The sequence below is a fragment of the Leopardus geoffroyi genome, chromosome C3 (genome assembly GCF_018350155.1).
Source record: "Leopardus geoffroyi isolate Oge1 chromosome C3, O.geoffroyi_Oge1_pat1.0, whole genome shotgun sequence".
Classification (NCBI taxonomy): Eukaryota; Metazoa; Chordata; class Mammalia; order Carnivora; family Felidae; genus Leopardus; species Leopardus geoffroyi.
In genome coordinates this window covers 21,497,659-21,511,368 of record NC_059338.1, presented here as the reverse complement: position 1 = coordinate 21,511,368, position 13,710 = coordinate 21,497,659, and the positions used below count along the sequence as shown (strand labels likewise).

The 13,710-nt window shown below is 41.0% G+C and overlaps 1 protein-coding gene and 1 long non-coding RNA gene across 5 annotated transcripts; one reads left to right on the top strand and one right to left on the bottom strand.

The window, feature by feature from the left end:
• Positions 1–1,823: 1,823 nt before the first annotated feature.
• Positions 1,824–9,691, top strand: GLRX2 (glutaredoxin 2). Of its 4 annotated transcripts, none has more exons than XM_045456139.1 (4): positions 1,824–1,888; positions 5,602–5,665; positions 8,300–8,476; positions 9,402–9,691. In XM_045456139.1, the coding sequence occupies exons 2-4, from the start codon at positions 5,603–5,605 to the stop codon at positions 9,534–9,536; spliced, it is 375 nt and encodes a 124-aa protein (XP_045312095.1). In that variant the 5' UTR covers positions 1,824–1,888; position 5,602; the 3' UTR covers positions 9,537–9,691. The 4 variants fall into 4 exon arrangements, with proteins under 4 accessions (XP_045312095.1, XP_045312096.1, XP_045312094.1 ...); XM_045456140.1 differs by having other exon boundaries at positions 1,847–1,928; XM_045456137.1 differs by lacking the exon at positions 1,824–1,888 and adding an exon at positions 2,130–2,332.
• LOC123586749 lies at positions 4,487–12,756 on the bottom strand. The gene is made up of 3 exons (XR_006706922.1): positions 12,632–12,756; positions 4,659–4,661; positions 4,487–4,497 (listed from the first exon to the last, which is right to left on the bottom strand). It is a non-coding gene; the product is annotated as an uncharacterized LOC123586749 (long non-coding RNA).
• Between the last annotated feature and the right edge of the window lie 954 nt (positions 12,757–13,710).

Sequence of the window (13,710 nt, the reverse complement as noted above, 5' to 3'; positions counted from 1 at the left end):
ATGGGGCCTGCTTAGGATTCTTTCTCCCTCTCTCTTTCTCTTTCTCTCTCTCTCCTTCTCTCTCCCCCTCTCTATCCTTCTCCCCCACTCTCTGTCTCTCTCAAAAAAAAAAAAAGTTTGAAAGAATATCTAAAGGTATGTCAATTATTTTAATTGATATCACATTGAGTCATGAAAAAAAGTATAGAACTTGTAAGGCTGCATTTACCCATATATTCTTAAAAATTTTTTTTTAATGTTTTTATTTATTTTTGAGAGACAGAGCACCAGTGGGGGAGGGGCAGGGAGAGAGAGGGAGACACAGAATCCCAAGCAGGCTCCAGGCTCTGAGTTGTCAGCACAGAGCCCAACTCCAGGCTAAAACTCACCAATGGGGAGATCATGACCTGAGCCAAATTTGGATGCTTAACTGACTGAGCCACTCAGGTGCCCCTTTACCCATGTATTCTTGATCTACCTATACTGGCCATCCCCCATTATGTTCACGCCATACATTTCAGTGAACAGCCAGCAGGCATACTTGTTAAGGTACTATCATAGACATCACAATTATGACCAAAATCATCACTTTTGTAACTAAGCAATGAAGCATAATGAAGTTGGAAGATTATGATTACACTTAATTCAGACATAATACTTTTGTTTGAAGTACTTTCATTTGAGGATTCCCTTTAAAAAATCTGTCCAGTGAATTCTGTGCTTACCATAGGCTGTACTATATTAAAATTGAATGGTGACATGATTGTTTCACTTCATAATGGCCTTTATTTTGTAAAACAATTTGAAACAATAAGGTAAAATTCTACTTCAAAACGAAAATAAAAAAGTAAATTTCCTAAATAGCTTTCTTTGATTCAAAATAAATCAAAACCCACAACACTATAGATACCATATCTTAAATTTTAAAGTTAATTTTGGATTTATGAAGAATGACTTCACAGCTTTTGCGGTATTTGTTTTTGCAACTAACTTTCATCCTTTTATGAGGTAATGAAACAACTCATTTGAAAATAGGAAAAAAACGTCAGAAACAGACGTTCTAATTTTGTAACTTGGTAACACAAATTTGACACTTAGCTAGTTGAATATGAAGGATCCAAAAAGGTCTGCGTTGTTCCAATAATTGCTTCGATTTTTAAAAATACCGTATTTGCCCTTTGCCCTTAACAAATAGATCTCAATGTCCTCAGTAAATAAATATAAAGGCCTGACCCCTTCAACTTACATAGCGACGCATAAAGGGCTATTATTACCACGAGCGGCACAATGTTGTCATTAACAGCACTTCCCTATTTTTTTTTTTTAAACGCTTATTTATTTTTGAGACAGGGAGAGACAGCATGAACGGGGGAGGGTCAGAGAGAGAGGGAGACACAGAATCCGAAACAGGCTCCAGGCTCTGTTAGCACAGAGCCGGACGTGGGGCTCGAACTCACGGACCGCGAGATCATGACCTGAGCCGAAGTCGGTTGCTTAACCGACTGAGCCACCCAGGCGCCCCTAGCACTTCCCTATTTTCAAAGCCACGGCAAAACACCTCCGAACTATTTCAAGTTTTATGTTCTTTCACTTTTTTTATAAACACAATTTTTGTTTTCTTTGGAATGAACGTTCTGCGTTCGGTTCCTTTTTTCTTTCAATTCTGGATGTAAACCTCCCAGTCACACGATTCATATGGGTTCCTGATCAGTAGCCTAATTTTAAGAGGACATAGTTAGGCCCTCACTTCACCGAGAGAGGCACACCTGTCCGACCGGAAGTTGCGATGACGCTACCATCTTTATGTAAACATCCCAAGCACTTCGATTCTCTTTCAGACAGTCTTTTTTTTCTTCTCCGTTTCGCCAGGATGGTGGCTACAGTCCCGACGCGCTGTTTCCACCGGCCAGTGAGTCTCTATGAGCGTCCCTAACCCCCTAAAGAAACAGGTGTGGGGCAGGGCCGAACCCTCGAGGCCAGCAGGGGAGGCGTCGCGTGGGCCTGCACGGCTCTTTAACTACACGTGGGCCGCGCTGACCCGGACTCTGCGCTCTGGGGCCGCGGGGCTTGGGAGCACGCGCGCGGCCCCGCCGATGAGACCGGCGGCTGCGCGGGCAGCCCGGCGGGGCGGGGCGAGGCGGGCCCGGCGGAAGAGGGGCCGGGCGTGCGGAGGTAGGACCCGCCGGCGGAGGCGGGCTCTCCGCGGCCGCTGTCGCCGCGCTCTCCGCTCGCCGCGGGCCGGCGCTGCGATCATGTCCTGGTGGCACGCGGCGCTGCCGGGGACGCGGCTGATCCGGCGCGGGAGTGGCTCCGCGCGCCAGCTCGGCCGGGCGGCCGGAGCTGCGGCCTCCGGGTACGGGGTCGGCGTGGCGCGGAGGCCTCGCGGGGGTCTGGACCAAGCGGTGGGCGCGGGGGCCTCTTCCCCTGGCGCCGGGGTGGGGGGCCCTCGAAAGTGGCGGGAGCTCAGGAAGGGTGGGGGGAGAATGGTGCCCTAAGCGGTTGTGTAGACTGACGGCTCCTGTGACTCTTAGGATGGAAATACCCGAGTCGTGGTCACTTGCCCTCCCCCCCCCCCCCCCCCGCCCTCCCCGCTTAATAAATTGGGATTTCAGATAAACAGAGAATATTTGTTTAGTCTTAGTGTATCCCAAACGTTGCACGAATCATACTTGGACTAAACAGTCACTTGCTCTTTATATGAAGTTCTAATATAATCGAACGTTCTGCATTTTTATTTGCTAACTAAACCTGGCAAGGCTGCTGCAGGAAGTGAAGGAGCCGCTTCCTTGCTAAATGGCCAAGTGTTTGAGGATGGGGATTGTGACTTAGGCTGATGTCGCCTCTGGCTAGACCGAGGATTGCTTTCCTTGTACTTCCCCAGTGCTGTGGAGGATCCACTGCCTGGGCTGATGCTGTGTCACCCACAGGCCCCCGCCGCTGCTCCAAGGTGGTTCTGCCAGCTGGCATATCTGTGCCTGCCACGGTGCATCCATCCTTGTGTCTTGGAGTCTCTTTCTGCTTACTTGGTGTGGTAACTCCGACCAGTCCTGCAAGACTCCACAAACTTCTTATTTATTTTTTTTTTTTTTTGTAATTTTTTTTTTTAACGTTTATTTATTTTTGAGACAGAGAGAGACAGAGCATGAACGGGGGAGGGTCAGAGAGAGAGGGAGACACAGAATCTGAAACAGGCTCCGGGCTCTGAGCTGTCAGCACAGAGCCCCACGCGGGGCTCGAACTCACAGACTGTGAGATCATGACCCTAGCTGAAGTCGGACACTCAACTGACTGAGCCACCCAGGCGCCCCAGACTTCTTATTTTTAATGTTTATTTATTTTGAGATAGAGAGAGAGAGAGAATCCCAGGCAGGCTCCATGTGGTCAATACAGAGTCCCAGGTGGGTCTCCATCCCATGAACTCTGAGATCATGACTTGATCCAAAATCAAGAGTCCTACGCTTAACTGACAGAGCCACCCAGGCGCCCCAAGACTCCAGGAACTTTTGATTAACTTTATTGGCTAAGTTGGTGACCCACTTGGGAAGGTGCTAATGACTAATCACGTGGTATTAATTATTTGACTGACAGGTCCCTGGGTGTTTTTTTCCAATGATATGTATTCCTGGAGCATTTAGCATTTTGCCTACTTAGTATCTAGTAGGTCCTCCATAAATGTGTTCTGGCGAGTGGGTACATGAGTACTGAAGTGAAAAGTTGCTTGTGCACCTCTCAGTTGATGTCCTTTTCTTTATTGGGTAATAACTTTTGCCAAGCTTAACCAGAATTGGAGGAGAAAGTTGCTTTCCAGACACTTATTCTTTTATTTGGGTGGGTAGAGGGTGATATTTCAGATGCATCTCCTAACTCCTCTCACTCCCCAAGGAAACATTCCTGTGAAGGTTCTATTGAAACTGCTTCAATAGTAAATATTGTAATAGATGTTTTGGGGATGACAATTAGATGTGGGACTGGAGATGAATGGAACTTGTTTTCTTAGTTGATAAACCAGACAGGTTGCTGATTTATTACATTAAAGCACCTTAGGTCCAGGTCAGTGCTACTTACTGCCCCTGCCCCCCTTTCCCCCCCTGGTTTAGGCTCCAGGAACTCAGCCTGCTTTTTTCTTGATTTGCACCCTCTGCTGTCTTCCTAAGTTGGCTGCAGTCTTCCTAGTTTGCTACTCCTAACCCTTTCCTGAGATAAGTGCACAGGCCCTTTTTGTTTTAAATATTTCCTTGCCAACCATTGGGAAGCAAGGAATAATAGATTGTAAACATTGGGGAGTTCTAATGTTATAATGTTCCCTTGGAGTGGTCTCTGCCTCTAACTTTTTGTAATTACTGAAGGTGATGTTTGCTATAGCATCCTTATTCCAAGTGCATAGGCATGGCTATATAGATCAGTTACTCATCCTCCAAGGATAACATATAAAAATCTGTTTTTTTTTTTTAAAGTAAGTTCTATGCCTTGATGTGGGGCTGAAACAACCCCAAGATCAAGAATCACATGCTCTACCGACTGAGCCAGCTAGATGCCCCCAACATTTAAATTTTAACACTCACAGTGAATGAATGAAATGTTTAGAGGGAGATTTTTTTTCTATCAAAACTTGAGTTTTGCAACATAATGGTAAGGAAAATCTTTTTTGAAATATTTGAAGCTTCAATTCTTTATCTTACTCTCTTAATCTTTATATAATTTGAGTAATTCTCTTTTGAAACCTGGATTATTTTATGATTCTTTTGTAAGATTTGTAATTTTACTCTAATTAGTTTGCATCCGGATGCTGGATATGGTTTGGACAATGCAGTAAGGCCTGGCTGCTGATGAAAGATAGGTGGATGGGTAAAGGTTTTAGGCATAGGCATAGAGATTTGGTGATACAAAACTAGTCAATTTTTAGTGACTATATTCCTGTTACAATGAATGCCCCTTTTACAAGCTCCCAGCAGCTAGGTTTTGGATAATAAATATCTAGAGGATCCCTGTAATTAGGGAATAATATTAGTAATGTTAAACGTTATTGAACATTTACTGTGATCAAGGCACTGTTCTACTTTTTATCAATTCATTTAATCTTCATAAAACCCTTTGATGCAGGAGTGACTATTATTCCCATTTTACGGATTGGGAAACTTGCAGTTATGGATGTTGTGGTTGAGATACCTTAGTTTCCTTAAAATCTTTGAATCTTTGTAGATTCTCTGTTTCACAGGGTGTGCATGGAGATTTAGCATGTTTTAATAAGAAAATGGGAACTGTATTTTTAAACTAATGGTCAGGTCATAAGATCAGTCTTTAGGACAGTCTGTTTGAAATTTGGTGTTCAGAAATAAGAGTGCACCAGGCTTTAAACACAGTAAATGCGACTTAACCAAATAATTAAGGACATTAGGAGGCTAGTTAGAGAAGCACACAGTCCCTTTTGGTTTTAGTAAACAAATACTTTGTAAACTGATATTTTGTACTAATAATAAGTAAAATTATTGTTTCTGTTTCATAGATTTGGATCTATATCTGCATATCAGGTTTTATTCAAATGGATCTCGTCTGACATATTGTCTTTAATGATATGTTATCTTTAATGTTTAAAGCTACATTGCCTTTTAAAATTCTTTTTAGGATGGGGAACAGCACATCATCATCTTTGGGGAAGTCAGCAACTGCTCCTGTGAATCAGATTCAGGTGAGTGATGTGGGAGATGTAGGAAAAAACTTTCCTATGTGGAAAAAGAATTATGTCTTACACATTTAATGTGCTTTTTCAGTATCCGAACTGACATAGTTCAGCAAATGAATTACTAAGTATATATTTTAAAATCTGCTCTCAAAATAATCCATGTGGCAGGAAAGTTCTAGATCATTTTGTTAGTCACAATTTACGAGATTTATTATTAATAGAGCCTTTACTCCCTCTAAGGTGGATCTGTGAAGTTAGCTCCTCCTTTCCATCAGACCTAACTCAGGTCTACTCTTGATAGCAGTCAAGCTGTTTTTAGCTAGAGATTATGTTTGATTTTGGCCTGGGAAGCTGTTTAACAGCTTTCTTCCCTAACACAGAACTTTGTACGCCGTAGTTACTCTATAAATGATCCCCTCAGGAACACCGTGTGCTGCTGTGTACTATTTTCCTCTCTTTCACTGCAAGCCCCAGTTAATTTTGCCTCAGAAAACTTCTCTTGTGTGTATGTTTTTCTTCCCTTGTAGTCTACAACACATACTCATGTTTATCTTTCTCTGTTCTTCACCACCAATCACCACCACATATAAACATTTCTGCCTTTAATTTATTTGGCTAAAAAACAGCTGATGAATGTAACAGCAATGTTGGAAACCTGTTGTGAGGGAATTGCCTCTTTGAAAAGAATACAAAATCATGAAAACTTAGCAAGGTTGAGCTTGAGAGAAGGTGAGAAGGATCACTCGAGGAACTGTCACCGTCATCTTGAGTTTCAACTCACTTTGGAATCTCTTCACTGTTTTTACTGCGTGTCAGCACCCGGGATGCTCAGCTCTCTAAATGACGGTTTCAGTGTGCCTATAACCTCAGGCAGCATGGTGGAGGAAAGAGCACACTGGGTTTGGTGTTGGGACAGGTTGGGTAAAATCCTAGTATTGTTAACTTGTCAGCCTCAATTTTCTCACCTATAACATAGATTCACTAATACATTTCCAGTGTGACTGGCTTTCCCCGAGACAGACTTCTATACTAAATATTATGAATAAGCAGAAGAGAAAGCATAAAAGTAGACCCATTTGCAGATAGCTAGACTGTGCCTTAAAATCCTTCTGACACCAAAGGATGGATGTACCTTTAGAATTACTTTGCCTGGGTACTCTACCCTTTGATTTTTGGCTTTCATCTGGAAGGTGTTGCTTATGACCCACATAAGAACAAGTTAGACAGATGCTTGGGTGCTAGATCTGTCTGTTCAGAATCTCTTGAAGGACCTGGGCTTTCAAATATTTAGAGACAAAAAAGAACAAATTTCACAGGTGACACAAATGCATAGCAAAGTCTCATGGTCTTTGTGATAAAGGCCTGGAGAATTGTTTCCAGACCAGGCTGATCTTAGAATCATCTGGGACATTTTTTTTTTAATAGTTTCTTTTTTTTTAATTTATTTTCTAAAGTTTATTTATTTTGAGAGAGAGTGAGCAAGAGAGAGCACACATGCACAAGCAGGGGAGAGAATCCCAAGCAGACTCCGCATGGTCAGTGCAGAGAATGATGTGGAGCGTGAACTCACGAACCTTGAGATCATGACTTGAGCCAAAATCAAGAACCACCCAGGCGCCCCTTTTAAAAGTAGTTTCTGACTTCTGCATGAAACCCGTTGAATCAGCATTTCTGGTAGTGGGTTTTCCAGGAACAACAGTGTAAGAAGGCCTTATCAATACTATAATAAGATTTTTTTTTTTGTTTTGTCTTTTTGTTTTTGTTTTTTACTATAAAGATATACAGGAAGGAGTGGAAGTTGAGGGGTAGGTTGTTTTGTTTTTTTTTTTGTTTGTTTGTTTTTTAGGCTTATTTGCTTATTTTGAGAGAGAACACAAGCAGAGGAGGGACAGAGAAGGAAGGAGAGACAGAATCCCAAGCAGGCTCTGCACCAATAGTGCAGAGCCTGATACTGGGCTTGAACTCATAAACTGTGAGATCATGACCTGAGCCAAGATCAAGAGTCGGCTGCTTAACTGACTGAGCCACCCAGGTGCCCCAAAGCCTTACATTTTAAAGAGAAATCACGTGTCAGTCCTCACCATTAAAAGTTAAAGACGGTAAGGAGTTAACTTCTGAATACCTACTGAGTATTTAAGAGGCAAGGTAACAGAGTTTAAGTGCCTGGACTGTAGAATTATACTTGCCTGGATTTAAATCCCAGCTTTCCAACTCTTATTAGATGAGGACTATGAGTAAGTCACTTAGTTTCCTCTGTGTCTCACTTTCCCCATCCGTAAAGTAGAGATAATAACTGGACCTTATCTCAGGATTATAATGAGGCTTAAATGAGTTAGTAAAGGTTAGGTGTTAAGAATTGTGTCTGGCACACAGACATGTTTGCTGGATATGAATGTGCTATGATTATTGTTATCACTCCATGCCAGCTTTCCATCTGTTACATCCTTTTGTCCTAAAAACATCCCTTGGAAATGAATAATATTCTCAGTGTACAGATAAGAAAATAGATGATGGGGCTTAGTTTGAGCACTGTGTCATGAGACTCCAGAATCCATACCCTTTCCACTATAATCATGATTTCTTTCCAGGAGTTAATGCCTAGAATTAAAATAATTATTTTGTTTGTTTGTTTGACTTCAGGAAACAATTTCTGATAATTGTGTGGTGATTTTCTCAAAAACATCTTGTTCTTACTGTACGATGGCGAAAAAACTTTTCCATGACATGAATGTTAACTATAAAGTGGTGGAATTGGACATGCTTGAACATGGAAGTCAATTTCAAGATGCTCTCTACAAAATGACCGGTGAAAGAACCGTGAGTGTATCTTTGGTGGTGCTTTTCCCCCAGATAGGTGGTGACTTGGGTCACCTAGAGCCTGGACGGTCATGTGAGGAAAAGTGGGCCAGGTGTTCACTCATCCTCTAAGAATTTTGTGTTGATAAAGAAATGGCAGATCTGGGAACAAGATTCAGAGACTGGATACAGCAGATTTCATTCATTTTATTTTTATTCTTGGCATGGTGTGTGTATGTGTGTGTGTGTGTGTGTGAGTGTGTGTGTTTTGACTGGAAGAGTGGGGTGATAGTGTTGTCATGAGTGTTTGTGAATCCTTAAGGTCCTCCTGGAGCTCCTAAGATGAAATCCTTCCTCCCTTTACTTGAACAGTACAGACCAGGGGTCAGTCTTCAGGTACTGTGCTAATAGGAGTGCTTTAGTTCTTCATGTTTTTAGATTCCTGAAATTTGTCCAGTAATATGCATTTTTTTCAGTGAAATGCATTGTCAGGAAAATATACAATGTCGCCATTTCCCTTTTTGTTTCTGTTTGCATGGAAGATGTTTAATAGCATATCTTCCCTTTTAGTAAACAAAGAACGACCTACGAAAGAACCACCTAAACGTATAAACAATAACTATAGACTATTATTTTACCTTTTATATGCCATAGCAATTAGAAGGAGGGGCTTAAGTGTCAGATTGCCCTAGATTTAAATCTTAGCTCTGTCATTTACTATCATTGTGACTTTGGACAAGTTCCTGTGCCTCATTTCCCTCCAAAATAAGGCTAAAAATAGTACCTACCTCAAGGGTTGTGAAGATTTAAGTACATACTTTGTGAAAGAGGGTAGTCTGACATCTGGCGTATAAAACTACCCAGAGTGTGAGGGTCTATTATTATGTGAAATGGTCTTATACTTCTAACAAGAGAGTGATGACCTAATCTTTTGTTTATCCAACAGGTACCAAGAATATTTGTCAATGGAACTTTTATTGGAGGTGCAACTGACACTCATAGGCTTCACAAAGAAGGGAAACTGCTTCCACTAGTTCATCAGTGTTATTTAAAAAAAAGTAAGAGAAAAGAATTTCAGTGATGTAGGTGCTCATAATGTTGCTAGTAAAATGTTAGTGATTTAAAATGATCATGCCTGATAATGCCTTTTAAATGTTTGAGGATGTTTTAAAAATGTAAATTATCTTTATGGGAAAGTTCTAAAACTAATGAGCAATAAATTGCTGTGGAAATCTCTTCTTCCTACTTGCCAATTCTTGAGCAAAGGGGATGATATTTAAAACTAAAGGGAGTTGTATCAACAGATGAGGAGAGAATGTATTTTATTAGGAATTTAAATATGGGGGCACCTGGGTGGCTCAGTTGGTTAAGTGTCTGACTCTTGATGTCAGCTCAGGTCTTTATGTCAGGGTCATGGATTCAAGACCCGTGTTAGGCTCCACTCCAGATGTGGAACCTACTTAAAAAAAAAAAAAAAAAGCCTTTAGGAATTTATATATGAATTTTACAACCAAGAGCTAGAAGCTAAGCATTTGGGATTCTTTATTCTGTGTAGTATTCAGAAGGAGTTAATTCCTTACCTTTTATGGCTTTCAGTGGTGAGGACTGCTTTGTAATTTTTCTCTTAAAAATGTAAGGTTCTCCCAGTTATGGTTGTCAGCTCAGTAGGGATATCCTTGTACTATATTGAGACAAACCTTCACACTTTGTACTTCTAGGGTAAGAGAAATATATTAAATTTGTCAGATGGAATGAAGTTTATTTCAGAGAAACCAAATTACTCCTTTAATGACTTAGTAGTTCCAGGGAACAGAACTGTACCTAAGGGGAAGAAATTATAAGGAGGAAGATTTCAGCATTTTATGAAAATGAACTTTTGAAATATTTCAGAAATGTACTTGAGATTTATTGTAAGGTAGAAAGTTCTGCTTTCCAAACTGTGTCGAAAGGGTGTTGGAAATGTTCCATAAGAGATCAAAGTATTGGGTAGGAGGTTAGACTGTCCCTCTAGTAATTTTTGATGTAGATAGTCTTCGATTCTGTGACTGATTCAAACTATATCTTAGTAATAAGATATATCTTTTGGAAGTCTTATTTTAGAATAATTAAAAATATTTTGGATACTTTATTAATCACATCCCTGTTTCAAGCTTATCAACAAGAGTTAAAAAAAATTTTTTTTAAATGTTTATTTATTTTTGAAAGAGAGCACGAGCAGGAGAGAGGCAAAGAGAGTGGCAGACACAGAATCCGAAGCAGGTTTCAGGCTCTGAGCTGTCAGCACAGTGCCCGACACGGGTCTCAAACTCACGAATCATGAGATCATGACCTGAGCTGAAGTCGGATGCTTAACTGAATGAGGCACTCAGGCGCCCCTCAACAAGAATTTTTTAAGTGCACTTCCCAGGAAGCATTTTCCTGGCTGATCCCACAGAGTCACCAGGGCAGATTGCCAGATGCTGGGAAGAGAAAACTTCTCAAAGGTGGGAGGACAATGCACTGTAAGAGAAGAGTGCTTTTGCTTTCTGGTCTAGCTGGACCAAGGAATCTGGGATAGTTCTGCAGAAGACAGCTGATAGCTTTTTTGGCTATAAGTCATCAATGATGCTTCCTCCATGGACTTATTAAATTGCCATTAGGAGACCTTGATAAAACAAGAATTTGGACTATTTCATTCTCATATGGTAAATTACAACGCTGGAATGGAACAGAGAATGGAATGTCCTTTAGTCCTTTATTCTGCATTACGTCATGAGAAATTTTACATCTGCTATGTTGTAAAATTTTTGTTAGAGAGTAGAGAAAATATACTTGTTACCTGTGTGTTATTGTAATTTATAATAGGAAATATGTATTTGGTCTTAATCCAATTCCTGGCATACAGCCCATAAAACCCTTGGAATTTGCTGTGATGAGAGCCATAAAGGGGTTATGTTAATGAGAAGACTTTTGGGAACGCCCGTAAGGATGGGGTCTGGTTGCCAGGAGAACCAACCCTGTGATTACAATGTAGGAACTTTCCTACACTTGCAGGAGAGGGAGAGGGACTGGACATTGATTGCCCTCATTGGCCAGTGATTTAACCAATCATGACTATGCGATGAAGCCTCTATAAAAAAGCCAAAGGACAGGGTTTGCAGAACTTCCGGGTTGGTGAGCACGCGGACATTCAGGGAGAGTAACGTGCCCAGAAAGAGGACAGAAGCTCCCACCCTTTCCCAGTACCTTGCCCTGTATCTCTTTCACCTGGCTGTTCTTGCTGTGTGCTTTTACTTATTTTATTATTATTTTTTAAATGTTTATTTTTGAGAAGAGTGAGCGGGAGAGGTGCACAAAAGGGGACAGAGGATCTGAAGTGGGCTCCATGTTGACAGCAGAGAGCCTGTTGTGAGGCTTCAACTCATGAACTGTGACATCATGACGTGAGCCAAAATCGGACGCTCAACTGACTGAGCCACCCAGGCACCCCCCTTGCTATGTCCTTTTAAAATAGACCAGTAAATGGGGCACCTGGCTGGCTCAGTTAGTTAAATGTCCAACTCTTGGTTTCAGCTCAGGTCATGATCTCACTGTTCATGAGATTGAACCCCAAGTTGGGCTCTGTGCTGCCAGTGCAGAGCCTGCTCTCTCTCCCCCTCTCTCTACCACTTCCCTGCTAGCACGCTCTCTCTCAAATAAACAAAAAAGCCACACCAGTAATCTAGTAAGTAAAATGTTTCTCTGAGTTGTGAACTTTCTAGCAAAATCAGTTGTCCCAGGGACTGGGTTCTTGGAACCCCCATCTATAGCTGGTCAGTCAGAATAACAGATGACAACCAATGTCAGGCAGATTGGTATCTGAATCGGGGTTTGAGGGGCAGCCTTGGGGACTGAGCAGCTGCCCTGACATGCCAATCCTGTTTGACCAAGACTTTTAGTTTTTTTTCTAGTTTATTTTTTTCAAGGGAGACAGAGACAGCATGAGTGGGTGAGGGGCAGAGAGCGTGGGGACAGAGAATCCCAAGCAGGCTCTGAAGTGTCAGGCTCCGTGGAGCCTGACGAGGGGCTCAAACCCTTGAAACTGCAAGATCACAACCTGAGCCAAAACCAAGAGCAGGACGTTTAACCAACTGAACCACCCAGGCTCTGCTCCCCCCCTCCAAGACTTTTAGTTTTAACTGAAATGGGCTAGTTAACTGTTAACTAGCAGTTAACAGTGATTATACCTTCTCTTTTCAGAGAACATTATTATTTAAGAATTTTTTTAAGTGTTTATTTTTGAGAGAGAGAGAGAGACAGAGCAAGAGTGGGGGAGGGGCAGAGAGAGATGGAGACAGAATCTGAAGCAGGCTCCAGGCTCTTAGCTGTCAGCACAGAACCCGACACAGGGCTTGAACCTGTAAACCGTGAGATCATGACCTGAGCCGAAATCAGACGTTTAACAGACTGAGCCACCCAGGCACCCCCGTCTATTTAATTTTTCATGTTACGATATGAAAAATAAACTGTTTGCTGTAGCCTACCAATATTAAAAACATGGGCCATTTGTTTATCATTTTATCACTGATCAATTTATACTTGAATCAACAACATAGCTACTAGGGAAGCTGGAAAGCTGTTAAGAAAAAAAAGGGGTATTTTAATGTATCTGGATTGTTTACTAATATAAAAATTAGCATTTGAACAATATTTTTTAAGTCACGTCTTCTTGATAAGATTTAATATTGCTAATTACTTATTAAGTCTAGTTTTCTCATCTGTGAAGACATGTATAACTTGCGATCTTTCTTCATATAATGACAGTCATCTTGAAATAGAGAACTATAAAGTCAACAAAAATGTCCAAATTCTTCGTAGGTGCATTCTGATGTAACTTACTCTTTGCATAACCTACAGCTCAGATCTTAGAAGTTTTATGGGAATTCAGAGAAAAAATAAATGTCTGCATTGGCACTAAAACAAACTTTTTGCTGGCATAATTGATTTTTGGTGTTAACATCACTTTTCCCAAAGGTAACTCTGAGTAATTTTTTCACGAAATAAAACTATTTTAAAACTCCTTTAGAATGTGCATTTTGGTTAAATCCAGATATCTACAAAAGAATCCTCAACCACATGTATTTTAAATATAATTATATACAATTAGAGGCATTATAAAGCCAGTGTTAATTATCAAACTTCAATTTCATCTTATTCAAGTATTATAACATTACTAAGTGCCTTAGCTTTTATAAGACATATTATATAACCTTAAAATTCTTAGTTCGTTTAAGAAA